The 23,160-nt window shown below is 59.9% G+C and overlaps 15 protein-coding genes across 15 annotated transcripts; 8 read left to right on the plus strand and 7 right to left on the minus strand.

Annotated features, from left to right (window-relative positions):
• Positions 1 to 116: 116 nt before the first annotated feature.
• OSTLU_17549 (predicted protein) lies at positions 117 to 1,127 on the minus strand (the record flags this gene model as incomplete). The annotated part of the gene is made up of 1 exon (XM_001420736.1): positions 117 to 1,127. One exon carries the CDS (start codon positions 1,125 to 1,127, stop codon positions 117 to 119), a length of 1,011 nt encoding a protein of 336 aa, XP_001420773.1.
• Positions 1,128 to 1,429: 302 nt separating this feature from the next.
• OSTLU_26769 (predicted protein) lies at positions 1,430 to 2,258 on the plus strand (the record flags this gene model as incomplete). Its single annotated transcript, XM_001420573.1, has 3 exons — positions 1,430 to 1,477; positions 1,783 to 1,869; positions 2,028 to 2,258. 3 exons carry the CDS (start codon positions 1,430 to 1,432, stop codon positions 2,256 to 2,258), a joined length of 366 nt encoding a protein of 121 aa, XP_001420610.1.
• Positions 2,259 to 3,608: 1,350 nt separating this feature from the next.
• Positions 3,609 to 4,412, plus strand: OSTLU_4701 (predicted protein; the record flags this gene model as incomplete). Its single annotated transcript, XM_001420574.1, has 1 exon — positions 3,609 to 4,412. A coding segment is annotated over one exon (804 nt), but the record flags the coding sequence as incomplete, so codon positions are not given.
• Positions 4,413 to 4,818: 406 nt separating this feature from the next.
• On the minus strand, positions 4,819 to 5,634 carry OSTLU_39509 (predicted protein; the record flags this gene model as incomplete). The annotated part of the gene is made up of 1 exon (XM_001420737.1): positions 4,819 to 5,634. The coding sequence occupies one exon, from the start codon at positions 5,632 to 5,634 to the stop codon at positions 4,819 to 4,821; it is 816 nt and encodes a 271-aa protein (XP_001420774.1).
• A 147-nt stretch (positions 5,635 to 5,781) lies between these two features.
• Positions 5,782 to 6,903, minus strand: OSTLU_17552 (predicted protein; the record flags this gene model as incomplete). Its single annotated transcript, XM_001420738.1, has 1 exon — positions 5,782 to 6,903. One exon carries the CDS (start codon positions 6,901 to 6,903, stop codon positions 5,782 to 5,784), a length of 1,122 nt encoding a protein of 373 aa, XP_001420775.1.
• Positions 6,904 to 7,715: 812 nt separating this feature from the next.
• OSTLU_13112 (predicted protein) lies at positions 7,716 to 8,117 on the minus strand (the record flags this gene model as incomplete). The annotated part of the gene is made up of 1 exon (XM_001420739.1): positions 7,716 to 8,117. One exon carries the CDS (start codon positions 8,115 to 8,117, stop codon positions 7,716 to 7,718), a length of 402 nt encoding a protein of 133 aa, XP_001420776.1.
• Positions 8,118 to 8,143: 26 nt separating this feature from the next.
• Positions 8,144 to 8,545, minus strand: MRPL27 (Putative mitochondrial ribosomal protein L27; the record flags this gene model as incomplete). The annotated part of the gene is made up of 1 exon (XM_001420740.1): positions 8,144 to 8,545. The coding sequence occupies one exon, from the start codon at positions 8,543 to 8,545 to the stop codon at positions 8,144 to 8,146; it is 402 nt and encodes a 133-aa protein (XP_001420777.1).
• Positions 8,546 to 9,057: 512 nt separating this feature from the next.
• On the plus strand, positions 9,058 to 10,794 carry OSTLU_26775 (predicted protein). The gene is made up of 2 exons (XM_001420575.1): positions 9,058 to 9,204; positions 9,558 to 10,794. Exons 1-2 carry the CDS (start codon positions 9,102 to 9,104, stop codon positions 10,598 to 10,600), a joined length of 1,146 nt encoding a protein of 381 aa, XP_001420612.1. The 5' UTR covers positions 9,058 to 9,101; the 3' UTR covers positions 10,601 to 10,794.
• Positions 10,795 to 10,888: 94 nt separating this feature from the next.
• On the plus strand, positions 10,889 to 11,215 carry OSTLU_39373 (predicted protein; the record flags this gene model as incomplete). Its single annotated transcript, XM_001420576.1, has 1 exon — positions 10,889 to 11,215. One exon carries the CDS (start codon positions 10,889 to 10,891, stop codon positions 11,213 to 11,215), a length of 327 nt encoding a protein of 108 aa, XP_001420613.1.
• A 94-nt stretch (positions 11,216 to 11,309) lies between these two features.
• On the minus strand, positions 11,310 to 12,227 carry OSTLU_17555 (predicted protein; the record flags this gene model as incomplete). The annotated part of the gene is made up of 1 exon (XM_001420741.1): positions 11,310 to 12,227. The coding sequence occupies one exon, from the start codon at positions 12,225 to 12,227 to the stop codon at positions 11,310 to 11,312; it is 918 nt and encodes a 305-aa protein (XP_001420778.1).
• A 497-nt stretch (positions 12,228 to 12,724) lies between these two features.
• Positions 12,725 to 15,485, plus strand: OSTLU_26778 (predicted protein; the record flags this gene model as incomplete). The annotated part of the gene is made up of 2 exons (XM_001420577.1): positions 12,725 to 12,808; positions 12,927 to 15,485. 2 exons carry the CDS (start codon positions 12,725 to 12,727, stop codon positions 15,483 to 15,485), a joined length of 2,643 nt encoding a protein of 880 aa, XP_001420614.1.
• Positions 15,486 to 16,101: 616 nt separating this feature from the next.
• OSTLU_39458 (predicted protein) lies at positions 16,102 to 18,323 on the plus strand (the record flags this gene model as incomplete). Its single annotated transcript, XM_001420578.1, has 2 exons — positions 16,102 to 17,577; positions 17,817 to 18,323. 2 exons carry the CDS (start codon positions 16,102 to 16,104, stop codon positions 18,321 to 18,323), a joined length of 1,983 nt encoding a protein of 660 aa, XP_001420615.1.
• A 145-nt stretch (positions 18,324 to 18,468) lies between these two features.
• OSTLU_39468 (predicted protein) lies at positions 18,469 to 19,509 on the minus strand (the record flags this gene model as incomplete). Its single annotated transcript, XM_001420742.1, has 1 exon — positions 18,469 to 19,509. The coding sequence occupies one exon, from the start codon at positions 19,507 to 19,509 to the stop codon at positions 18,469 to 18,471; it is 1,041 nt and encodes a 346-aa protein (XP_001420779.1).
• A 686-nt stretch (positions 19,510 to 20,195) lies between these two features.
• On the plus strand, positions 20,196 to 20,662 carry OSTLU_26781 (predicted protein; the record flags this gene model as incomplete). The annotated part of the gene is made up of 2 exons (XM_001420579.1): positions 20,196 to 20,368; positions 20,614 to 20,662. The coding sequence occupies 2 exons, from the start codon at positions 20,196 to 20,198 to the stop codon at positions 20,660 to 20,662; spliced, it is 222 nt and encodes a 73-aa protein (XP_001420616.1).
• A 1,395-nt stretch (positions 20,663 to 22,057) lies between these two features.
• OSTLU_39208 (predicted protein) lies at positions 22,058 to 23,062 on the plus strand (the record flags this gene model as incomplete). The annotated part of the gene is made up of 1 exon (XM_001420580.1): positions 22,058 to 23,062. One exon carries the CDS (start codon positions 22,058 to 22,060, stop codon positions 23,060 to 23,062), a length of 1,005 nt encoding a protein of 334 aa, XP_001420617.1.
• Between the last annotated feature and the right edge of the window lie 98 nt (positions 23,063 to 23,160).

The following is a 23,160-nucleotide window of genomic DNA, read 5'->3' on the forward strand; positions in this document are numbered from 1 at the left end:
GCGACGCGGCGGCGTTCGCTCTCACCGCTTAACGATCATCTGAAACAAGTGAAAGTGTACATTTAATATGCTAAACACACGCGGGCTGCTAAAATTATCTACACGACGCTTCTCCGTCAACGCGTAAAGTTGAAAATGGACCAGTTTGAGTCGCCGTCTTCGTCGTCGCCGCGCCTAGTCGTCGCCCCGACGTCGTCGTCGTCGATGGATAGACGCAGCTCCCCCTTGGGCACAGATCTCGGCGCAGGGAGCGTGGCTTTTGCTAATTTGCCAACCTCCCCTCGAATGTTTGGCGTCTCGGAGATGAGCTTGTTGCGCAGGCGAACGTACTCTTGAAACGATTCAATCAACCAAGGAATGCGCGTGTTCTGCACATCCTTAAAATTCGGTCGACGACCCTTGGCCTGCTCGAATCCATCGCTCCAGCTCGCGAGCTCGTTCCTGAGCCTGGTGTACGCGCTGAGTTCGTACGAAAACTGATTCACCTTGACAGTGGACGACGCAACCTTCTCCGCCCGCGTCGTCGACTTTTTCATCGCGATCAGCTTCGTCAGCTTCGCCGTGCGCTCCCTCTCCGCCGCTTGCTGTCTTTGCTGCGCCGTCCCCGCATTCTTCACGGTTGAACTCTCCGCGATCTCCGCCAAAGACGACGTCGCCGCCGCGCCCGCCGCCGCGCGCGCCGCGCGCCACCGCTCGCGCTGCGCCGCCGCGATCTTCTTCCTCGACTCCGCGCTCCGCCGTTCACCCACCTTCGACGCCGCCATCGACGTCCGTCGCGCCTCCTCCTCCGCGCGCGTCTCCGCGGCCGTCTCCGCGCTCGCCTCCGCGTCGTCCTCGTCGTCGCCGCGCTTCGTCGCCCTCGTCCCGCCTCCTCCCGGCGTCGCGCCCTCCCCCCCGCTCGCCACGACCTCGGGAAACCGCACCTCGATCGTCGCCAGCAGTTCCCGCACCCCGTCCGCGTCGCCGCGCGCGATCTCCTTCCGCGGTCGCCCGCGCCGCGCCGTCCCGACGCCCGTCCCGCGCGCGTTCGTCGCGCGCGCGACCGCGCGCGTCGCGCGCGCGCGTCGCGTCGACGCGCGCGCCGTCGTCATCGCGCCTCGCGTCGCCGTCGCGCGCGCGTGCGCCATCGCGCGCGCGCGTGTGCGCGCGTCGCGCGCGCGTTATCCGATCGAGATCCCGCGGTCGAGGTCGCGTCGGGACTGTTTACCCATACGCGCGCGGTGTATCGACACATGCACAATCAAAGACGGGCCTTTATATCACCGCGCGATCTTTACATCCCGTTCGCGCGCGTTCGAATGCGAACCATCGACGCCGCGCCGCGACGCTAAATCCGGCGACGCTGACGCGGCCGGTCGCGCGCGCTTTTCGAATCGCGCGCGCGCGTCCGCGCGCGCGACACATCCACGCGCACGCACGCCCGACGAAAATGTCCGCGATCTTCACCACCTCCATGTCCGCCAAGGCCTCGGCCAAGGTGCGCGCGACGCGACGCGCGAGCGACGCGACGCGCGATCGGTCCGCGGACGCGCGCGAGTATCTCGCGGGTGTTCGAGGACGCGCGGGCGCGTCTCGCGCGCGCGGACGCGCGGACGCGCGATCGCGGACGCGCGAACGATGGGAAAGAATCGTTCGCGGCGGGCGGGCGCGCGATGCGGGAGGTCGCGCGGTCGCGGGACGAGCGGCGCGCGATCGCGCGCGCGCCGAGGGAACGGGCGGTGGATCGGGGTTGGGACGCGAGACGCGAGGGACTGACGAACGCGCGATCGCGCGCGCGCGCAGGTGCAATTCCGCGCTCGCCCGACGAAGGCGTTCGCGGCGCGCCCGGTGCAGTGCTCCGCGGTGAAGTTCTCCGTGAACGCGGCGGCGGTGCGTGCGAGCGAAGCGAAGGCAAACCTAGGCGTTTGAACGCTTCGGATAACGCGCGCGAGAGACGCGAGACGGGCGCGACGCGGCGATCGCGGACGCGTGATTCGGCGCGCAATGACTGACTGAGGTGGCGTTTGGTTTGTCCTTCGCGCGCGCAGAGCCAAGACACGCTCGACAAGGTTCGCGGCATCATCTCCGAACAACTCGGCACGGAGCTCGACGCCGTCGCGGCGGACGCCAAGTTCGTCGACTTGGGCGCGGATTCTCTCGACACCGTCGAAATCATGATGGCGCTCGAAGAGCAATTCGAAATCACGCTCGATGAGGAAGGTGCCGAGAAGATCGCCACCGTTCAAGAAGCGGCGGACATGATCCAAGCGCAAATCTAAGTCTAAGTGGCGAGGTGTTTGGCGTTTTCGCCGACGCCGTCGTGTCTCTTAGCAAACATAAGATAATTCTTGTCAAAGACACACAGTTTTGACGCGCTCAATTTGAGAACCATTAAAGTCATCGTTCGCGCGTCGCGCTCGCGTCGCTCGCGTCCTCGTCCTTCGGAAAGGATGTGACTGATTAGACTGACGTTCTCGAGATCCTCATCGCGCGGAGAACGACACACCGCATCGCGCGCGCGCGCGCTCAGACGCCCGCACTCGGTCGGGTGATAGAAAGCCATGGCGCACGCGCGTAGGTACGCTCCACCGCGCGCGCACGGCGCTTTCAGCGCGCAAAACGGCGCGTATGGGATCCCGTTTCGCCTGTCCCGGTTGCCGCTCATCGTGCTGATCGGCGCCGTGATCGCCGTGTCTGTGAGCATTTCGCGCTCGATCGCGCGAGAATCGATGCGATCGCTCGAGGTAAGCGAAATGCGGGCGAGCTTGGAGGCGATGAAGGCGCGAGCGCGGGAGTTGGAGGAGGAACTCGTGACGGCGACGGCGGCGACGGCCAAGGCGGTGGAGGAGACGGCGGCGCACGAAGAGACGCGAGCGCGATTAGCCGCGGCGAAGGCGGAAGCGTCCAGGGCTGAGGAAGAGAAAAGGCAGGCGGTGGAGGCGAGGGAAGCGATCGAGACGGATGTGCTGCTGGAAAAGGTGCAGGAGAAGGTGGCGATACCGGGGAGCGGTAAGACGAAGCGAGTCCCGACGGATACCGGCGCGAAGGAGGTGGAGGAAGTTTTCGGGGAGAAAGCCATGAGTGACGTCGCAGAAGTGGCCAAGGTTGTGGGTAAGAATAAAGCACGCATGGGTGAGGGTGATGAGGCGACGATGGACGATGAGGAGTCGAAGGAAATAGCAGACGGCGCCGACGAAGGGAGCGCGGCGAAAATCGACAATTCATCGAAAGATATCGCCGACGTACGTGTAAAGATCGCCACCGATAGCGCCACAAACTCGGATCCGTTGCTTAAAAACTTGGCTCAATCATCCGTCAAGGCGACGAGTGAAGTATCGATGACGTGCAACGGGAAAGAGAACACCGAGCTTTGGGGCGGCGTAGTGAAAGATGGGAACGCTAATAAACAGCCAGACGCCGCTGCGTGCTGTGATTCGTGCGCAAAGATGAACGCGAATGGGGCGAATCGATGTTCGGTGTGGGTTTACAGTGCGTCAAGCAAAGCGTGCTGGTTAAAGTTTGATGAAAATCCCGCCGCGGCGAAACCCGCCAACGAAGGACCGGGCGTGCCGTGGACGTCTGGTTGGTTTGATTTGCCGAAAAACACAATCGCGCCCAAGTATGAGTCCGCTACTGGGAAAACAGACTTGCCAAAGTGCTTGCACGTCGTGATGACAAGCAACGGCAACGTGTACATGAACTGGCAATCACGAGTGATGTACTCGAGTTACCTCAGACACGCCGCCGAGGACGGGAGCATCATGAAGGCGTTTACTCGCATCTTGCACAAAGGACGGGAAGATGAGTTGATGCACGAGATTCCGACCATGCGATTCAATCCAGTTCAAGCGAAATGCGACGGATGGTGTGACTATCCCGTCGCCGATCGCTCCAAGGCTGTCGAGCAATGGTTGGAAACGGCAGACTCGGAGCGATGCTCGCACGTCGTTATGGTGGAGACGGATCACATCATCGTGAAATCACCATCGCCCGAAATTTTGATGCCGCGCGGTCAAGCCATGGGCTTCAAGTTCGGGTACATGAACCCGCAACAATCGAGACTGAAGAAGATGTATCCTGAATATTTTGCGGATGGGAAAAAGATGCCCCCCACAGGCAACGCGCCGTCCGTCGTGAACACGGTCGATTTGAGGAAAATTGCACCGCTTTGGGCGCGCTTCGTGAACGAAACTGAATCTCCGGAGTCAGTTCGTAAAGAGTTAGGTTGGGTGCGCGACATGTACGCGTACGATCTCGCCGCATTAGCCACTGGCATCGAGCACGAGCTCTCGGAGTGCCCGGAGAGTCTCCTCATGGCGCAGCCGCCCGCCGACTTCGAGCTCGGTAACGCGTTCATCCTTCACTACACGTGGGGGTCGGAGATCTACGACAAAAACGAAGAATTTATTTGGAAATTCGACAAGCGGTCGTACCTAGAAGGCCAATACGGTGAAGGTCCTTACATTCTTCAAGAAATCCCCCCCCCGCCCGAGTGGGACGACGGTGCCAAGGGTCTTCAGCTGCAGACTTTCTTCAAACCTCGTGCGTTGACCGAAAAGCGACTCGGTCTCATCAAAACATTGATCGACGAGTTCAATCATGCCGTGCGTTCGCTATCAAAAATTCCGAAAGGCTACGCGACGATCGAGGAGGCGCGTTTATACGTGTAGAGCGCGACTCGTAAAATTCTGTGTAGTGCATTACATCTGTTGTTATTCATCCCTTCGAGGCGTTACCCGAGCGATAGACGCCTCGTTTCATTGGCGCCGCGCGCGTGTGTGCACGTCGAGGCGAGGCTGGAGACGAGGCTGGAAGAGATTGTTTAGTGTTACACGACGACTACTGGAGCAGGAACAAGATGAGCACGATGAGCGACACCAAAACTGCGATGACGATGCAGATCAGGCGATTTCTCGCCGCGCGCTGCGACTTGTCCGCCTTGGTGAGTTCTTTTTGCGCGTCCTTTGTGCGCACCGCCGTGCTCACAATGTTCGCCTCGATGTCGTCAATCATCGACCCTTGTTCGTTCACCAACACCGCGAGGTCTTGAAATATCTCATTTACTTCTCCGATCTGTTGCTGAATCTCCATGATCCCTCGTTCGCGCTCTTCGATCAACGCGTTATTATACTCGAGCTCGCCGTCCACCTGCGCAAAGTCGCTTCGCTGTTGCTGCTGCTGCATCAATTGCTGCGTATCCTGATACGCCGCCTCGCCCTCGCCCGACTCCTCGTCCATGGTACCGTAACTCGTCTTTCCCTTGCCCTTTTGCGGTAAGAACGTCGACTCTCGCTCCGCGCACGTCCTCTGCGCCTTTTGAAAATCCTTTAAAACGGCGTGAAAATCCTTCACCAACTTTTGATGCTTCGCCACGTGCTCCGCCTTATCCTCATCGTCCACGTCCACCGCGTTCGTGACCGCCTGCGCCAATCGCTTCACCGCTAACGACGCGTCTCGCGCCATGACGCCCAGTTTTTCCCGCTGTTCGTGTAATTTCGCCCGCAATTCTCGCGTGTCCTTGCCCGTGCCCAGGACGTCGACGGCGCGCTTGAAGGCGCTCACGTGCGTCGTCATCTGGAAGATGAGTCCGCTGACGTTGCGGGACTCGGCGTCGAGGTCGTCGGCGGCGGCATCGCTCGTGGAGGCGCGGGACATGGCGCGCGCGCGCGCGGATCTGCGGCATCGTCTTTCTTCACCTGGGTGTTGCGCTCCAAGGGTCGTGATTGGCGGATTTGGTCGCGGCGCGCGAGCGGCGACGGAGGCGGGTCTAGATTGGTTGGGTTACGATTACTGAAGAACGAATCACGCTGCGCGCTGCGCGGAGACACCGGCGCGCTGCAGCGCGGCGGTGTGCAGGGCCTGGAGTAATTTATACGTGAACACGGGCATGTCGGTGGTGTCGAAATCCATGGGCTCGGCGAGGAAGCTCGGCACGAGACCTTCGATGTTGCCGAAACCGAGCGGCACGCACGCGACCTCGTCGGCGACGCGACGACCGGGTTTCGGCGGACGCATAGGATCCTCGCCCGTGGGTTCGCCGTCTTCGCCCTCGGCGGCGCTGAGTCGGAAGGTGAAGCCGGTGCCGATGTGCGTGAAGTGGTGCACGCCTTGAGACTTTTCTTGCCATCGCAAGCCGGTGAGCGCCTCGAGTTCGAACGCGCCAAAATCACCATCGCGGCCGCTCCCACCGGCACGTCCACTCGCACCCGCGCGCGTGGCTTCGAGCTCTTCTTCCATGCGAAGCATCTTCCCTTGGTACGCCAAAACGGTTTCGCGCAACTCGGCGTTTTCGCGCTCGAGCGCGTACACCTTTTCGCTCGCGCCCTCGGCGCGAGAGGCAATGTCTCGCTGACGATCGGCTTCGGTGCGCAAGTGATGCACTAACTCATCCGCCTTGCGCTCGTGATCCATCAACACTCCTTGCTGTCGCTCGGCCTCATTCATGAGATCTTGAAGCTTCTTCGCCTTGAGCTGGTCGTACTTGGTTTGCAGCTTCTCGTACGCGCTTTGAAGCATGCGGTACGCCCCACCCCACGCCGTAGACTGCGGCATGTGCGCTTCGTTGACGTTCACGACTCCATTCGCTCGATTCGCCGCGTCTGCCGCCGCCGCTGCCGCCTTGCCGAGTTTGGAGCTGTTCGGCGGCCGCCCTCGCCCGCGCGACGGCGTCCTCGCCCCAGGCGTCTTAACTTGACGCAAAAATTCAGGACTATCGATATCGGATCCCGGTGAAGACACCGAGGCTAATTTTGCGGCTTTATTCCTTCCCGAATCCGATCGCTCGTTCGCCTCGAAGTACTTCGCCGGTCGCTTCAAACCTTCCTTGGCGATGGCCGCCGCCTTGGCCATGGCGCTCACCTTTCTCGAGACGCCCGCCGCCTTTCCAGCCTTCTTCCCACCATCGTCCCCGGTTCTCTTCGCCATCGCCGCTTTCGTCGTCCCAACCGGTCGTCCTCGTCCACGCTTCGCCGCGGGCGCCGTTTCACCCTCCTTCCCCGTCGCGTTCCCCCCGCGCGCCGGCGTCGTCTTCGTCGGCGTCTTCTTCGTCGGCGTCTTCTTCCCCGCCTCCTCCCCCGACGACTTCTCTCGCCGTTTCCGCGCCTTCTCCGGCTCCTTCGTGAACGCTTTCGTCGATTTCTGTTTCACGCCGCGCACGATTCGCGCGTCATCGTCAATCTCTCGTCCATCACCTTCCCTCGCGTCTCGTCCGCCGCGTTCGCCCTCGCGGGGGACTTAGCGTTCGTCCCTCGCGTCGTCCCTCGCTCGCCCGCCGTCGTCGCCGTCGCCGTCCCGTCGCCGCGCGCTCGCGCCGTCGACCGACGCGCTTCACGACGCGCGTCCCTCGTCGCTCTCGTCGGTCGCTTTCGTCGCTTTCGTCGTCCCGAACCGACGATCGAATTCGAATTCGCATTCAAACGTCCGTTGGTTTCTCGAACGGTCGCGTTCGCGTCGCGTCGCGTCGCGTCGCGTCGCGTCGCGTCGCGTCGTCGCGCGCACCATCCACGCGGGCGTGCTCGAACCGCTGTCGGCGTACGAGACCGGGTCGCGCGCGCGCGTTTCGCGCGGCATGACGACGATCGATGGGCGCGTCGCGGTGTGGCGAGCGATCGACCCGCGCGGCGCGGAGGCGAGCGCGGAGGCGAGACGCGCGCGAGGGATCGACGACGACGCGCGATGACGACGATCGAATCGTTAACGATGATGGTGATCGCGATGAATTACGAGACCACGGCGCGTCAGGACGCGGCGCGGGACGCGCGCGCGATGCACGCGCCGACGGAGGAGAGCCACTCGTCTTTTTCGCGCTCGGACGCGGCGACGAAGACGTGGGACTCGCCCATGCAGGTGATTTCGAACGAAGCCTCGTCGCCGGTTTTCTCGAACGCGGACGTCGATGATAAACAGTATTTCATGTCGATCACGCCTCGGGTCTTGCTGCTCGAGGTGACGTTGGAGTCGAGAAACCAGAACAGTTTGCCGTCCTTGAGGACGAACCATCGTCGGCGCCAGGTGCGAACGACGTCGCCGCGTTTCATCAACCACCCCGCGCGCGCGGGTTCGCGCCAGAATTCTACGCCACCGGTGTCGTGAACTTTTCCTATTTGGCTGAGATTGGCTAAGATCGCGCCGAACACCATCTTCGCCGCTTGAAATGAAATCGAAATCACGCCACGCCCTCGACGTACTTTGGGTGCGTCTTCGACAGCGGCGCCACGTTGATCAACTTCCTCCCCCTGTGCTTATCCGTGCTGAAACAAACCTTCCCTTGCACCAGCGCGAACAACGTATGATCTTTCCCGATCCCACAATTCGTCCCCGGATGCCACTTCGTCCCTCGCTGCCGCGCCAAGACGTGTCCCGGCCGCACGACTTCGCCGTCGCCGCGCTTCAACCCCAAAAACTTTGGATTCGAGTCTCGCCCGTTGCTCGACGACCCGCCCTGTTTCTTCGACGCGAACCGCACGAATATCGTCTGCGTCGCCGCGCGCCACGCCCGCGCGCCCTCCTCCGCGATCGTCGCGCGCGCGGTCGACGACGCGAGCGCGCGCGCGCGCGCGCGAAGCATGAACCGCGCCTCGCGCGCGCGTCCGCGTCCGCGCCTCGCGCGCGCGACCGCCGCCTTCGTTCGCGCGCGCGCGCCTTCGCACGCGCGACGCCGCGACGGTCGACCGACCGACGATCGCGCGTCGCGTCGTCCCGCGTCGCGTCGGCGCGCGACGCGACGGCGACCGGCGATCCGCGACCCGCGGTTTACACACGCCTCGAGAGATCCGCTTCGATGGGCGAAACGGGGACTCGTATACGGAGCGGAGGCCCGCGCGCGCGCGGCGACCGCCCGAGGCGCGGGCTGGACCCCGCGCGCGCGTGGGTGCCGCACACATAGGTTTAAAAATCACTGAATACGTAGAAAACCGTTCCAGGTGCGTCGACCCCGCGGCCCGGCCATCGCAATCCACCCCCCCTGTTTTTGACGGTTCATGACCCATCGCTCGCGAGTCATCGTATGCGTAAACAGTCCGCGCGACGCCGACGTCGCGTCCGTCGTTCAAACGCGATTCGTCAATCGCACGCGCGGCACACGCCGACGCGCGAACGCACGCAACGCACGTACCCGGAACGCGATGCAAATCTTCGTCAAGACGCTCACGGGCAAGACGATCACGCTCGAGGTCGAGTCCTCGGACACGATCGATAACGTCAAGGCGAAGATTCAAGACAAGGAAGGTGCGGGAAGATTGCGGAATGAATCGTCGACGCGGATTGCGACGATTGAGATCTGGAATCGCGGCGCGATCGCGGGCGCGCGCGGGCGCGGACTCGGACGGGGGGGACGACGGGACGAAGATGTAGAGGAAGAGTCGCGATGGGGGGGTCGCGGACGGGAACGAGGGCGGGACGCGCGCGGAAGGGGGGGGATCGCGCGCGCGAGGACGACGAGACGAGACGAGACGCGCGCGCGCGGAGCGGGGGGGGCGACTCGGGCGCGAGGGCTCGGTGAGGGCGCGCGCGCGATGAAGAGCGATGAAAAATGAATGAATGACTGACGACGCGATGGTTTCGATTTCGTTTCGCGATAGGGATCCCGCCGGACCAGCAACGTTTGATCTTCGCCGGGAAGCAGCTCGAAGACGGTCGCACGTTGGCCGACTACAACATCCAGAAGGAGTCCACGCTTCACTTGGTGTTGCGTCTCCGCGGCGGCATGCAAATCTTCGTCAAGACGCTCACGGGCAAGACGATCACGCTCGAAGTGGAGTCCTCGGACACCATCGACAACGTCAAGGCGAAGATTCAAGACAAGGAAGGCATCCCGCCGGACCAGCAACGTTTGATCTTCGCCGGGAAGCAGCTCGAAGACGGTCGCACGTTGGCCGACTACAACATCCAGAAGGAGTCCACGCTTCACTTGGTGTTGCGTCTCCGCGGTGGCATGCAAATCTTCGTCAAGACGCTCACGGGCAAGACGATCACGCTCGAGGTCGAGTCCTCGGACACGATCGATAACGTCAAGGCGAAGATTCAAGACAAGGAAGGCATCCCGCCGGACCAGCAACGTTTGATCTTCGCCGGGAAGCAGCTCGAAGACGGTCGCACGTTGGCCGACTACAACATCCAGAAGGAGTCCACGCTTCACTTGGTGTTGCGTCTCCGCGGTGGCATGCAAATCTTCGTCAAGACGCTCACGGGCAAGACGATCACGCTCGAAGTGGAGTCCTCGGACACCATCGACAACGTCAAGGCGAAGATTCAAGACAAGGAAGGCATCCCGCCGGACCAGCAACGTTTGATCTTCGCCGGGAAGCAGCTCGAAGACGGTCGCACGTTGGCCGACTACAACATCCAGAAGGAGTCCACGCTTCACTTGGTGTTGCGTCTCCGCGGCGGCATGCAAATCTTCGTCAAGACGCTCACGGGCAAGACGATCACGCTCGAAGTGGAGTCCTCGGACACCATCGACAACGTCAAGGCGAAGATTCAAGACAAGGAAGGCATCCCGCCGGACCAGCAACGTTTGATCTTCGCCGGGAAGCAGCTCGAAGACGGTCGCACGTTGGCCGACTACAACATCCAGAAGGAGTCCACGCTTCACTTGGTGTTGCGTCTCCGCGGTGGCTGCTAAATACTTACATTTAGTCCCACGTCCGCTTCGGCGATCTCCGCCGCGTTTGCTATTCTGAAAAGATTTCTGCGGGCGAGGCGTTGAGAACGTGAAGCGCTTCAGCAGACGAACGACACGAAAGATGTACCGATTCTTGTTTTAGCCATTACCATTACCATACACACATGTAACGACAGTACCAAAAGCTGTACGCCACTTTATGTTCCTAATCACGTCTTATCGAATCCTCGAGCGCGAGAGGTGCGCGAGCGCGCTCCGTCCCGCCCTTCACACGCGGCCCCGCGAGTCATGTCGTCTTCGACACCACTCGACCCATCGACGCCGATTACGCTCGTATCGAGCCAAGGGGATGAATTCGTGGTCGAGTACGATCTTCTGCGCGCCAGTGGTGTGCTTAAACGTCTGTTCGCGTCGAGCGAGGCGGCGGATTTCGAGGAACAACGAAGCAAGGTGGTCAAGCTTCGCGACATCTCCACCGCGATTTTGCGGAAAATAATAGACTATTGCGAATACAAGCGCGCGCACGAGCATTCGTCGAAAGCACCACCTCGATTTCAAATCGACGAAGAGGACGCCATCGAACTCTTGATGGCGGCAAACTTTTTGGACATTTAGCGGCGAGGCGAACGAGTGTGAAGTCGAACGAATGAGTAGAAATCTAGCTAGTGATTGTGTATGATACGTATAGAATATAGCTTACACCGGATGTCTACTCTTCCCTCATGCGATTGAGCATGCCACTGTCGCACAGTTGCGCCTCGCACGTGGCGAGCACGTCTTCGCCGAGCGGCGCCGACGGATCCGTCAGCCTCGCCGTGGTCCAGATTCGCAGCCCGTGCGATTGCACTTCTTTAATTTGCACCTGGATTTTGACGGTGTGATGAAGGGGAAGCGGTTTCTTGATCTTGACGTTCATTTCGATGGTGACGCAGCAGGGTGCTCGCCAACATTTGACCAGCTCGGCTGTCGCTTCGTCAAGAATCGTTTCGATGCAGCCTCCGTGGGCGAGATTATACGTCTGAATGCCGATCGCACCCGTATCACCCACGCGCGCAACACCGACGAGCTCTGGATACTCGCTCGATCCCGTCCTCGCGCGCTCTCGGTAAAAATATCTCAAATCAAGACCTCTTTTCGCCGCGTCGTCGCCGACGGCCCACGATTCGCAAGTCACGAATACCCCTCGCCCGAGCCCAGGAGTCGCCTTTTGAAACGCTCGAAGCGAATTATCGCGACTCAACTCCATCAACAACGCATCCCGCATCGGAAACAATCCGTGCTTTCGGAACGGGATCCCCGTCTTGAAGACGTGTCTTCGATAATCCGCCGCAGCGTCCTCGTGCTTATTCAGCATCGCCCGCTCCTTCGCGTCCCCCAGCGCGCTCGCTCGCCCATCGTTCACCTCGCGCCCACCGCCCGCTTGTTCGCATCGTCTCTCCCGCACCCCCACCGGCACGTCGCGCCCACCGCTCTCGTAATACGCTCTGATTTCTTCCTCCCCGCACGCGCGCAACTCCTCGTCCTCCAGTTCCCGCGCCTCCGCGTGCGCCTCCGCGAGCACCACGGACAGGTTCAGCATTCGATGATAATTCATCCCGTCGTCCGCCGTCGCCGTCACCGTCGCCATCGCGCCGCGACGTGCCGCGTCGGCGAAAACTCAAATTCCAAAATTCCATAAACGCTCGAAAAACGCTCGCCGCGATCGCGCACCGACGGGTGCCCGGAACCGACCGCAGACGACGACGCGCGACGACGACGACGCGATCGACGACGCGACGACGCGGCGCGGCGCGACGCGCGAACGACCCGACCGACGCGCGCGTCGAACGACGCGACGAGGGACGACGCGCGCGCGATGACGGCGACGTCGGCGCTCGCGGTGCGTCGGTGCGGTGTTTCTCGGAACGCGCGACGGCGTCGAGGGCGACGCGCGAGAGCGACGCGCGAGAGCGACGCGCGCGCGCGCGATCGGACGACGCGATCGGGACGCGCGGCACGGCCGCGATGCGCGCGCGAGGCGCGAAGAGAAGACTGACGACGCGCGCGTCGGGGATCGATTCGTTTGTATAGGGCGCGGTCGAGACGCGCGCGCGCGGTCGAGGCGACGATTCGTTGTTGAAGGTTATGCGCGCGGCGAGCGAAAAGGCGAAGCGAGAGTTCATGAGCAGTGATCGAGGCGTGGTGTCCGTGTGCTCGTGTTTGTTGAAGGTGCGTTCGGGGAAGGAAACTCGGATTGCGTCGGGTTGCGTCGGGCCGCGTCGACGCGTCGACGATTGAGATCGGCGATTGAACGAGACTGACTGACTCGCTCGTTTTCGATGCTCAGGAGCTCGAGGGCACGAGCGTGGATTGGTCCGTGGACGTCATCGGCGCGATGACGAATTTAATGGTGCAGTTCTCAGACTTAGATTGCGTGGACGTCGATCGCGTGCGAGATAAGTTGATCGATGCGTTTGAACGCTTGGTCGATTACGCGCAGACGGCGGCGGAGAGCAATTTCTCTTCCATGTCCAAGGATATGCGCGATGTTTATGTGGATATCGTGTGGATTATTACTGAGTTGGTGAATGGTGCGGATGCGAAAGAAAAAGCGGATTGGGAGCGATTCGTCAACACCGCTACTAACGCGATTCTCATCGAAAATTTGCCCCCTCTGATGCGACGGGAAACGCTTCTCTGTTTGAAATCGGTCACGCAAGGATGTGTGGACACGTCGACCGCACTTAAAGATGCGATTTATCCGAACGCTAACGTCAAAAGAAGTAGACGCGGTGACTCGAACTCCAAGCTCGGTTTACTTAGGCAAGTGTTTTTGAAGTGCGGCGATTTCAACGCCCAAAAGCACATCGCCGAGATTTTGTTCCGTCTCGTCAAGGCGAACCTTCTCGAACAAGACGTCGCGTCTACCATCTTCAAGCACGTGACGTCACAGTTTAAGGATTTATTCAGGATTCAAGATACCGCGCAGATGTTCAAATCGCTCAAGACTTTGGTTCGACACTTCAACGCCGCGCAAGGCAGCGCTGCCTCGGTCAAGTCTTTTGAAGCCAAAAATTTACGTCTAGTTGACTTGCAAGTGCACGATAAATGGGTCAATTTCGGTCAAGAAATGCTCACCGTGCACGTGGTCATGGAAGACGATGGTAGTATTGAGCCGGTGGATATCTTGTACTCGAACATTCGCGCGTTTTCTATGCCCAAGAAAAACGTCGCGCACATCGGCATTCGCGAGAAACCTCTTGGCTTGGCGGCGGAAGATCCTTTTGATATCGAAGACGACGAGTGGATTCAAATCGAATTCCATGATCAAAATGTTCCGGCTGTGATTGAACAGCTGTTTCGAATCGGTAAGCAAAACGACATCGTCGAAATGTACATCACGAATGCAAACTTGGTGCCGAGCAAAAAAATGTCCGCGGGCATCTTAGACGTCGAATTGAACTCTGAGTCTGAATCTTTGGAACATGATGCGCCCGCGGTGAAACCGACGCCCGTCGTGCTCAAATCGAAGTCGAAGCCGAAGCCGAAGAAAGCGCCTCGGAAGACTCGTGAGAAAACTGCCGCTCTAGTGGTCTCCGAAACAGAATCCGATTCTGAGGAAGTGCCGAAAGCCGTCAAGCCGACGCAAGCGTCTCGACAGCTTCCGAAGCGTAAAGCGAAGCAAGATGGTATCAAAAAGTTAAACCAGCAGCTCAATGATATTTTAGAGACTTCCGATCTCGCCGAAGAGCCTGAACCGTCGCTGTCTCCTCCACCGGCAAAGCGCACCTCGCCTCCGCAACGACTTCAACCTGTTCGTCAGCTTGAGTATTCTCCGCGACGCGAAATGGAGGACGATGAGGACAACGACAACGACGACGACGACGCGCAAGAAGATGAATGGACTCATGAAGATATTCCTGCTCTCGTGAAGATGATCAAGGCGAAAGGTACGACGAAGAAGCAGCGCGAGGAATACCAGCGCGTCGTCGATCGATTGAAGCAAAGCGAATCTCGCGATGTTTCTTTGGGGAAGTCATTGTTTAAAACGCCCGCGCCGTCGCTTCAAGCGCCGAAGACCGGACCACGACCTGGCATACTCAAGTCCCCCGACGCTAAGCGTTTGAAAACCGGTCCTTATGATAGCGTCGTGGATTGGCGCAAGCGTCTCGCCCCAGTTCAAACGACAAAGAAGCCCGCTCGAACGACTACGACGGCGACTACGACTACGACGGACTTGAACTTTGACGACGATGAAGACGATGAAGACACTGGTGGTGGTACTTTAACCCCTCTGTCAAACTTTCTCAACGCATCTGACGATGTCTCGCCGTTACTGAGCGACGAAAAAGCGAAGAAGAAGTCTAAAACTCGCCGCTCGGCGCCCGCGGACGTCGCCGCCATGGGCGACGACATGGTTGGATTCCAGCAAATGATGCAATCTCTCGCCGAACGCAATCGACGAATCGCGCGCGAGCGCATCGAGTCACTCGTGAACGAGTTCAGAGTCGAGTCCGAGGCCGCGAGTCGTAAGTTCATCTCTCAAGCCGAACAAGATTACGAAACGTTCGCGCGCGCCGCCGGGCGCCAAGCCGCCGAGCGTTCGCGAGAGTCCAAAACCATCGCCTCTCGCGTCGAAGCCCTCACTCGCGAGTACAAATCCGCGCTCCGCGTCGCCTACGAAGATTTTACCGCCAACAAGCGCGCCATCGTCGCCGACACCGCCCGCATCACCGACGATCTCGCGCAAATCGACGCCAAGCACGCCGCCGCCGCCAAGCGGCTCCTCGAAAAGCTCGACGCCAAGCGCCGCAAGGTCGCCACCGACGTCGACACCGCCGCTCGCGCCGCCCACACCAACGACGGCGTTAAATCCATGCTCTTAGAGCTCGCTCGCAAGATGTGAGCGCGTCTCGCGTCTCCGATACGTCCGCCCGATACGTCCGCCCTCGTCCGTCTTATCTAAAAAAAAAAAGACCAAGATGGTCTTTGTCGTCGCACCCTTTTTCTCGACGTCACCACGTTTCCGAGTCCCCCGAACGACCGTTCGCGACCCATCGGCTGATCTTTTTCGCTCCAGCGTGGCGGCGACCGGGACGAATGCGCGTGCCGTCGTCGCGTCGTCGCGCGCGCGCGTCGCGTCACATCGACGCGTGCGCGCACACCGACGACCGGTAGACATGATCGCACACACGGCGACGTCGCGCGTCGTGCGCGCGCGCGCCGCGACGCGCGGACGCGGGACGACGACGACGACGACGCGGAGAATTATCCAAACGCGCGGCGCCGCGCGCGAAGACGCGCGCTGGGCGACGCCGCGATGCGTCCCGGCGCCCGGCGCGCGAGCGATGGTGAACGTCGGAGGACGACACGCGCGCGCCGCGGGGGGCGGACGGATGGATCGACGACGCAACGCGGCGACGAGGACGACGAGCGCGAGCAAGGGCGAAGGGGACAACGCGGCGAGCACGGAGGAGATTGAAAAGTGCCTCGAGGATGAGGAGTGCAAGAGCGAGACGCTGATGACGTTGGAAAACGCGCTCGCGAGCGTGGACAGCGACGTCGTGGGTGACGCGGATGGTGGAGTTGTGGTGAAGAAGGAGACGACGCCGAAGGCGTTCGTCAACGCGAAAACCATCGACGAGTCGGATTTCGAGGACGTGGTGGTTTCTGAACCGCCGTTGAACATTGAACGATTGAAATCAGTAGGAACGATCGCTCGATCGTTCGAGATTTGGAGCTTTGTCGTGGCGTTCGTGTTCAGACGGGTTTTCATAGGGGTGAAGTGGTCGTACAAGGGCGGATACACCGAGGAGAAGCGCATCGCGAGGCTCGAGCGTTTGGCGAGCTGGTTGCGCAAGGGGCTGCTTCGACTTGGACCGACGTTCATCAAGGTTGGTCAGCAGTTCTCTACTCGTGTTGATGTGTTGAGCCCGCAATTCATTCGAGAGCTCGAAAAGTTGCAAGATCGCGTCCCGCCGTTTCCGACCAAGCTCGCCAAGGAAATCCTCGACGAAGAGCTCGGTGGTCCGGTTGAATCGTTCTTCGACAATTTCGAAGACACTCCGCTCGCGGCGGCGTCCTTGGGTCAGGTCCACCGCGCGCAAATGAAGGCGACGGGCGAGCAAGTCATCATCAAGGTGCAACGCCCGGGCTTGAAGGAGATTTTCGACATTGACCTTAAAAACTTGCGCGTCATCGCCAAGTGGTTGCAAAAGGTCGATCCGAAGAACGACGGCGCCAAGCGCGATTGGGTGGCGATTTTCGATGAAACGGCGCGCGTGCTGTACGATGAAGTCGACTACACCAACGAGGCGAAGAACGCGGAAGAGTTCAAGAAGCAGTTCACCGGCGACGACTGGATAAAGGTTCCTCGCATTTACTGGGAATTCACCAAGCGTCGTACGTTGTGCATGGAGTACGCGCCGGCGACGAAGATCAACGATGTGGAGGCCATTAAGGCGATGGGAATCGATCCCGATCGCATGGCTCGCCTCGCCGTCGAGGCTTACTTGCAGCAAGTGTTGCGATTTGGTTTCTTCCACGCGGATCCGCACCCTGGTAACGTCGCCGTCGACAAGGGTGATCCGGAAGGCAAGGGGCGATTAGTTGTGTATGATTACGGTATGATGGGTCGCATTCCCAGCCAAACTCGTGATGGATTGTTAGATTTGTTCTATGCGACGTACGAAGGTCAAAGCGACAGCGCCGTGAAGGCGTTGATGAAGATGGGCGTGCTCGTGGACACGGGCGCCGATCTCACCGCGGTGAAGCGTACGGCGGATTTCTTTTTGACGCAATTCGATGCTCGCATCAACGCGCAAAAGAAGGCTCGCGAAACGAACAAGGAAGAGTTTGAGGCTGAGTTCAAGGCGCCGCGCACCAAGGAGGAGAAACAGCAAGTTCGCAAGCGCATTTTGTCCAACATCGGCGAAGATTTGCTCGTCGTGAGCAAGGATCAACCGTTCCGATTCCCGGCTGAATTTACATTTGTGGTGGTAAGTACTCGCTCGCTCGCTCGCTCATCGACAGTGGCACTTTGCAGATCGTTTGCGATGATGAGACAACGCTATCTAGATACACTTTCTCGATGAATGTTTCTGGGTTTCGGCTCGGCGCAGTGTTGATTACTTTACAGCAATGTGGTTTCTCTGAGCATACGCACTCGGCTCGTCGACCAAAGCGTCATCTCGCGAACGCACTGAAACTGACCTATAAAATTTCTTCCCTCTCACAGCGAGCCTTCTCCGTGTTAGACGGAATCGGTAAGACGCTCAACAAGAAGTTTGACATTTCCGAAATCGCGGCGCCGTACGCGCGCAACTTGCTCATTGAAGCGAACCCGAACTCGTTGCCGCCGCAAGTCGTGACGGCTCAGCGCGACTGGTTGCGTCGCGCCGATGCTCAAACGAAGGCCATCGTCAACTTGTTCAAGGGTCCGGATGCCATTTATGACATTGCGGACACCATGCGTCGCATCGAAACGGGCAAGTTGAAGATTCGCGTCCGCGCTCTCGAAGCCGAACGCGCGCTTGATCGCATGGCCATCATGCAAGGCGTTACGATTCAAGCTCTTCTCGCGGCCTGCGCGACGAACATTGGTGTTGTGTTGTACGTGAGTAGCTTGACATTGTACGCGCAATGCGCGTTTGGCGCCGCCGGTTTGCTCGCGTTCAAGGCGCTCACGGGCCAACTCAAGGTTGCCAAGCTCTTGAAGAAGGAGAACTCCATCCTCGGAGCTTAGACGCGCGGAGGAAACGTACGACGAACGTAGAGATACATATGTGGCATTTAATGCAACGCTCAAAATTCATTATTAAAATTATAAACACCTCACGACGACGAATTGATGAGTGAAGCCGCGTTAAAAATATGAGCCGGCGGCGACGCTAAAAATCGCAGTCAGTGCGGAACGAGTGATTCTCTTCTCCACCCTGCATGACGCCTGCTTTCTGGTACTGATCCACGCGATGTTCGAAAAAGTTTGCCTTGCCTTGGAGCGAAATGAGCTCCATCCAATCAAACGGATTGACCGCGTTGTAAAGCTTCGACACGCCCAACTGAAGGAGAAGTCGGTCGGCGACAAACTCGATGTACGTGCTCATCATGTTTGCATTCATACCGACGAGGGAACAGCTCAGAGCGTCGCACACGAACTCTTTCTCTATTGTCACCGCATCTCCAACGAGTTGGTGTAGAACCTTCTCCGATAATGGATTCTCCAGCATGCTATACAACAGACACGCAAAGTCGCAGTGTAATCCTTCGTCGCGGCTTATGAGCTCGTTGGAAAATGTCAAACCACGCATCAATCCTCGCTTTTTCAACCAGAAGATGGCGCAGAAAGATCCGCTGAAGAAAATTCCCTCCACGCACGCGAAACCGACGAGACGCTCGGCGAAACTCGCGTCGCTACCGATCCATTTGAGCGCCCAATCCGCCTTCTTTGCCACGGTGGGCACCGTGTGAATCGCCCGAAACAAGTCGGATTTCTTCTTTGGATCCTTAATGTACGTGTCCAAGAGCAACGAATACATCTCGCTGTGAATGTTTTCGATCGCGAGCTGAAAGCCATAAAACGATCGAGCCTCCGGGAGCTGCACATCCGTCATGAACCGAGAGCATAAATTCTCCAACACGATGCCGTCGCTCGCGGCGAAAAACGCCAACACGTGCGATATAAAGTGTTGCTCGTTATCGTTCAATGTGATCCAATCTCTGTAATCGTACGTCAAGTCGACCTCCTCCGCCGTCCAAAAACTCGCCTCCGCCTTCTTATACATCTCCCAAACCTTCGCGTGCTTGATCGGAAACAAACAAAACCGATCGGGATTGTCTCGCAACAGCGGCTCCGCCGCGTCTCGCTCCCGCGACGCCGTCGCCCGCGCCCTCGCCGCCTCCTGATCCGCCCTCGCCGCCCACGGCGACATCGCCGCTATGCGTTCCGCCACCTCCTCCAGCTCCAAGTGCGTGCTCGACGCGCTCAGCGATTCGCTGCTCGACGTCCTTCGCGCGCGTCTCGCCGCCGCCTCTTCGCCGTCGCCCCCCCCTTTCGCCGCGTCCTCGCCCACCGCCGCGTCTCCCGTCCCGTCCGCGCGCGCCTTCCCGCGCAACCACGTCCTCGGGTGCAAGTCCTCCACCGAATCCTTCACGTTCGTCATCATCGCAAGCCTCGCGCGCGTTCGCCCCGTGCCCGCGCGTTCGATCGTCGCGCGCGAATCCCGTCGGAATTCCCTCCCGTCGCGCCGCCTCGCCGCGCGATCGCGACGCCGGTCGCGCGGATTCGCGTCGCGATCGCGTCGTCGTCGCGCGCTCTCGCGTCGTCGCGTCGCGTCGTCGCGTCGCGTCGTCGGCCGTCGAGGAATCGCGACGACGACGGACGCGACGACGCGAATCGTCGACGCCGCGCGCGATCGCCGTCATAAATGGGTCTTTCGTGTGCCGAAATACGTACATCGATCCCTTGTCGAATCGTGACTCGAGAGAAGTCCCCCGGGCCGTCTCATGGTCCGTGTGCGTCTGACCGCACGCGAGTGAGACCGCGCGCGATCGCGAACGCGCGATCGCCGCGATCGACGCGCGCGACGTCTCGACGCGCCTCGATCGCGGCGTCGACATGGCGAAGGTCCCCGCGCGACTGCGAAGCGTGACGTACAGCCTGTCGCCCATGCGCACGGGCGTCATGCACGGCCTGTTCAAGGATTGGGCGTCGGGCATGGCGACGCGCGTCAAGGAGAACGCGGTCGACGCGGGCGTGTTCTGCGCGCTGCCGCTCGGCGCGACGGTGTGGTGCGTCGAAGCGAGACGACGACGACGCGAAACGGTGACGCGACGACGACGCGCGACGACGACGCGACAAAACGGGACGGGACGGATGAGGGATCGCGGGGCAGAGGCGTAGGGTCGCCGGAGCGCGACGACGGGGGGGGCGAGCGAGAAGACACGACCGCGAACGATCGGTCAGGGCGCGTCGAGGGGGTGGTGCGCGCGAACGCGTGACTGACGAACGCGCGTTCGATCGCGATCGAACGCAGGTACGCGTTGAATTACAAGGAAAATGAAAAGTTGGAGCACCGATATTAAATTCGAGCGGCGCGCGCGAGCGAAGGGGTCGAGCGAACGACCGACGTCGCTCGCGCGGTAGAGCGCGTCTTAATTTAGAATTGTAACGTTTAGAAGGACGCGCGCGCGCGCGGTGGTCGCGACGTCGCGCGCGTGATCGAACCGCGGCGCGAGGGACCCTCGAGCGCGCGGCGCGCGCGGCGCGCGCCGAGCCGCACTCGCCGGCGCGCGTCGACGTCCCGGATGTCGGACTCGGTCGCGCCCGGTAAGGATGACGACGACGCCGATGGGTTCTACGAGGAAGCGCCGCGCGAAGGCGGCGTCGGCGACGTCGCGCGCGAGGAAAACGGCGAGCGAAACCGCGCGTGGCCCGGTGTTGACGTGCAACAGCTCTCGCAAGCCTTCGCGCGCGTCGCGGGGTCGTTCGGGCGAGACACGATGGGCGTGCGTAGCCCGCAGTTCAGCGAGGAAGCGCACGAGGCGGCGTACGCGGCGGCGCGGGCGGATTATCAGGACGAACGGTTCGAGGCTGACCTGGCGCGCGCGATAAGCGCGTCGCTTGGGGACGAACAGCGCGACGCGCGGACGTCCACCGGCAGCGCGAACGAGAAAGGCGGGGATGAAGAGGCAGCCTTATTGCTCGAGGCGCGGCGACAGAGCTTGCGAGAGCGTTTCAGTGGGAGCGCGATGGCGGAACGGTTTTGGTCGACGTACTCGCTCAACTTTAGCGAGCGATTGGCCGACGGCTTTTTCTACCCGCATCCGAGCGATTGGGGGACGTTGAACGCCAAGGGGGGGAGATTACCGAAATTCGAGTCGTTGCGCGCGGTGGAGGATTACCAGGGAGATCGCGAGGTGGTCATCGTTGATCGATGCGGCGACGTCTCGTTGGAAGAGTTTATGGCGTATTGTTTTGACGAAATTGGCCACATCGAGGATAGGTGTGACGCATCGCCTGAGCTCGCACGCCTCGTCGCCGAGCGCATGGGGGGCGCCGCGGAAAGCGACGACGCGCTGCGAGAGACCTGGGAAAGCGAGCGAGCGCGTTTGATCGAGGAACACGGTAGCTTGATTTTTCCAGTGGGATCAATGAAAGTGGGTTTGCAACGACATCGCGCCATTTTGTTCAAAGCCGTGGCAGACTTCCTTGAAATTCCTTCGCAGCTGTTGCGTGGGAAATTTTATTGCGGAGACGAGGAGGCGGTGATGATCATTGTGATGTGCGGTGGTATGAAGCGAATGCTTAATTTGATGCATGAGCCGGGTCGTATGCAGACTCCGTACAACTCAGATTCGACGCCGCCATCGAACGCTGGATCGACGTACGCGCCTACCGACAGCGGTCGAGAGTCACCAGACGTATTGGTGACACCATCTCGAGCGGAGGATACTAGAGAAGGCCAACGTTTCGGCGTGATGTCTCCGGAAGACTTGCAAACGCCAGAGCAACCGAAGACTCCTTTGCGCCTCCAAGTCGCGGTCGATCTCACCATTGATCCGTCACAAATTTTACTCGGAGAGCGCATCGGGATAGGTTCTTTCGGCGAAGTTCACCGAGCACTCTGGCGCGGTACAGAGGTTGCGGTGAAGAGATTTCTCGACCAGGATATTTCAAAAAATCTCCTCGACGACGTGACGTTTGAGGTAGACATCATGCGACGTCTGCGACATCCGAACGTCATCTTACTCATGGGCGCGGTCACAGTACCTGGAAACCTATCCATCGTTACCGAGTTTTTGCACCGTGGATCACTTTTCAAACTTTTACATCGCGAACAAAGTCCAGCGCTGAAAGCGGCATTGGACAACCGTCGCAGGATGAGGATGGTCATGGATGTCATTCGCGGCATGCACTACTTGCACTCGTTTGAGCCGATGATAGTGCATCGCGACTTGAAGTCTCCAAACCTTCTCGTCGATAAGAGTTTTGTCGTGAAAGTGTGTGACTTTGGTTTATCGAGAATGAAGCGTAACACGTATCTCAGCTCAAAGACAAATGCGGGCACGCCGGAGTGGATGGCGCCCGAGGTGCTACGAAATGATGACAGCGACGAAAAGGCGGACATCTATTCGTTTGGGGTAATTTTATGGGAACTTGCCACGATGCAAGAGCCTTGGTCAGGCTTGAATCCGATGCAAGTTGTCGGAGCGGTCGGTTTTGCGGGTAAGCAGCTCGAGATTCCAGCGGATATGGACGAAGTCATCGCGAAGATGTGCCGCGATTGTTGGAAGACCAATCCTCGTGAGCGCCCGAGCTTTGAAGATTTGGCGACAGAAATGCGATCTGTACCCAAAGCTCCTAGTTTAGCGCAGAGCGATTCGAACGGAGCTATTAAGGAGCGAAGTCGACTCTCCGTGCCTCCGGTGCCGGTGTCCGAGCCACGGGGCGACTGGGAAGACGAGCGGTCGCGTGGTTGGTAATTGTACAGTGATATTGTAACACGTTCTAGTAATCAATGTATTTCGCTTGTTGCGCCTCGACGACCCAATGTTGCATTTCTTTTTGAAACTCTTCATCG

The sequence above is a fragment of the Ostreococcus lucimarinus genome, chromosome 12 (assembly GCF_000092065.1).
Source record: "Ostreococcus lucimarinus CCE9901 chromosome 12, complete sequence".
Lineage (NCBI taxonomy): Eukaryota > Viridiplantae > Chlorophyta > Mamiellophyceae > Mamiellales > Bathycoccaceae > Ostreococcus > Ostreococcus sp. 'lucimarinus'.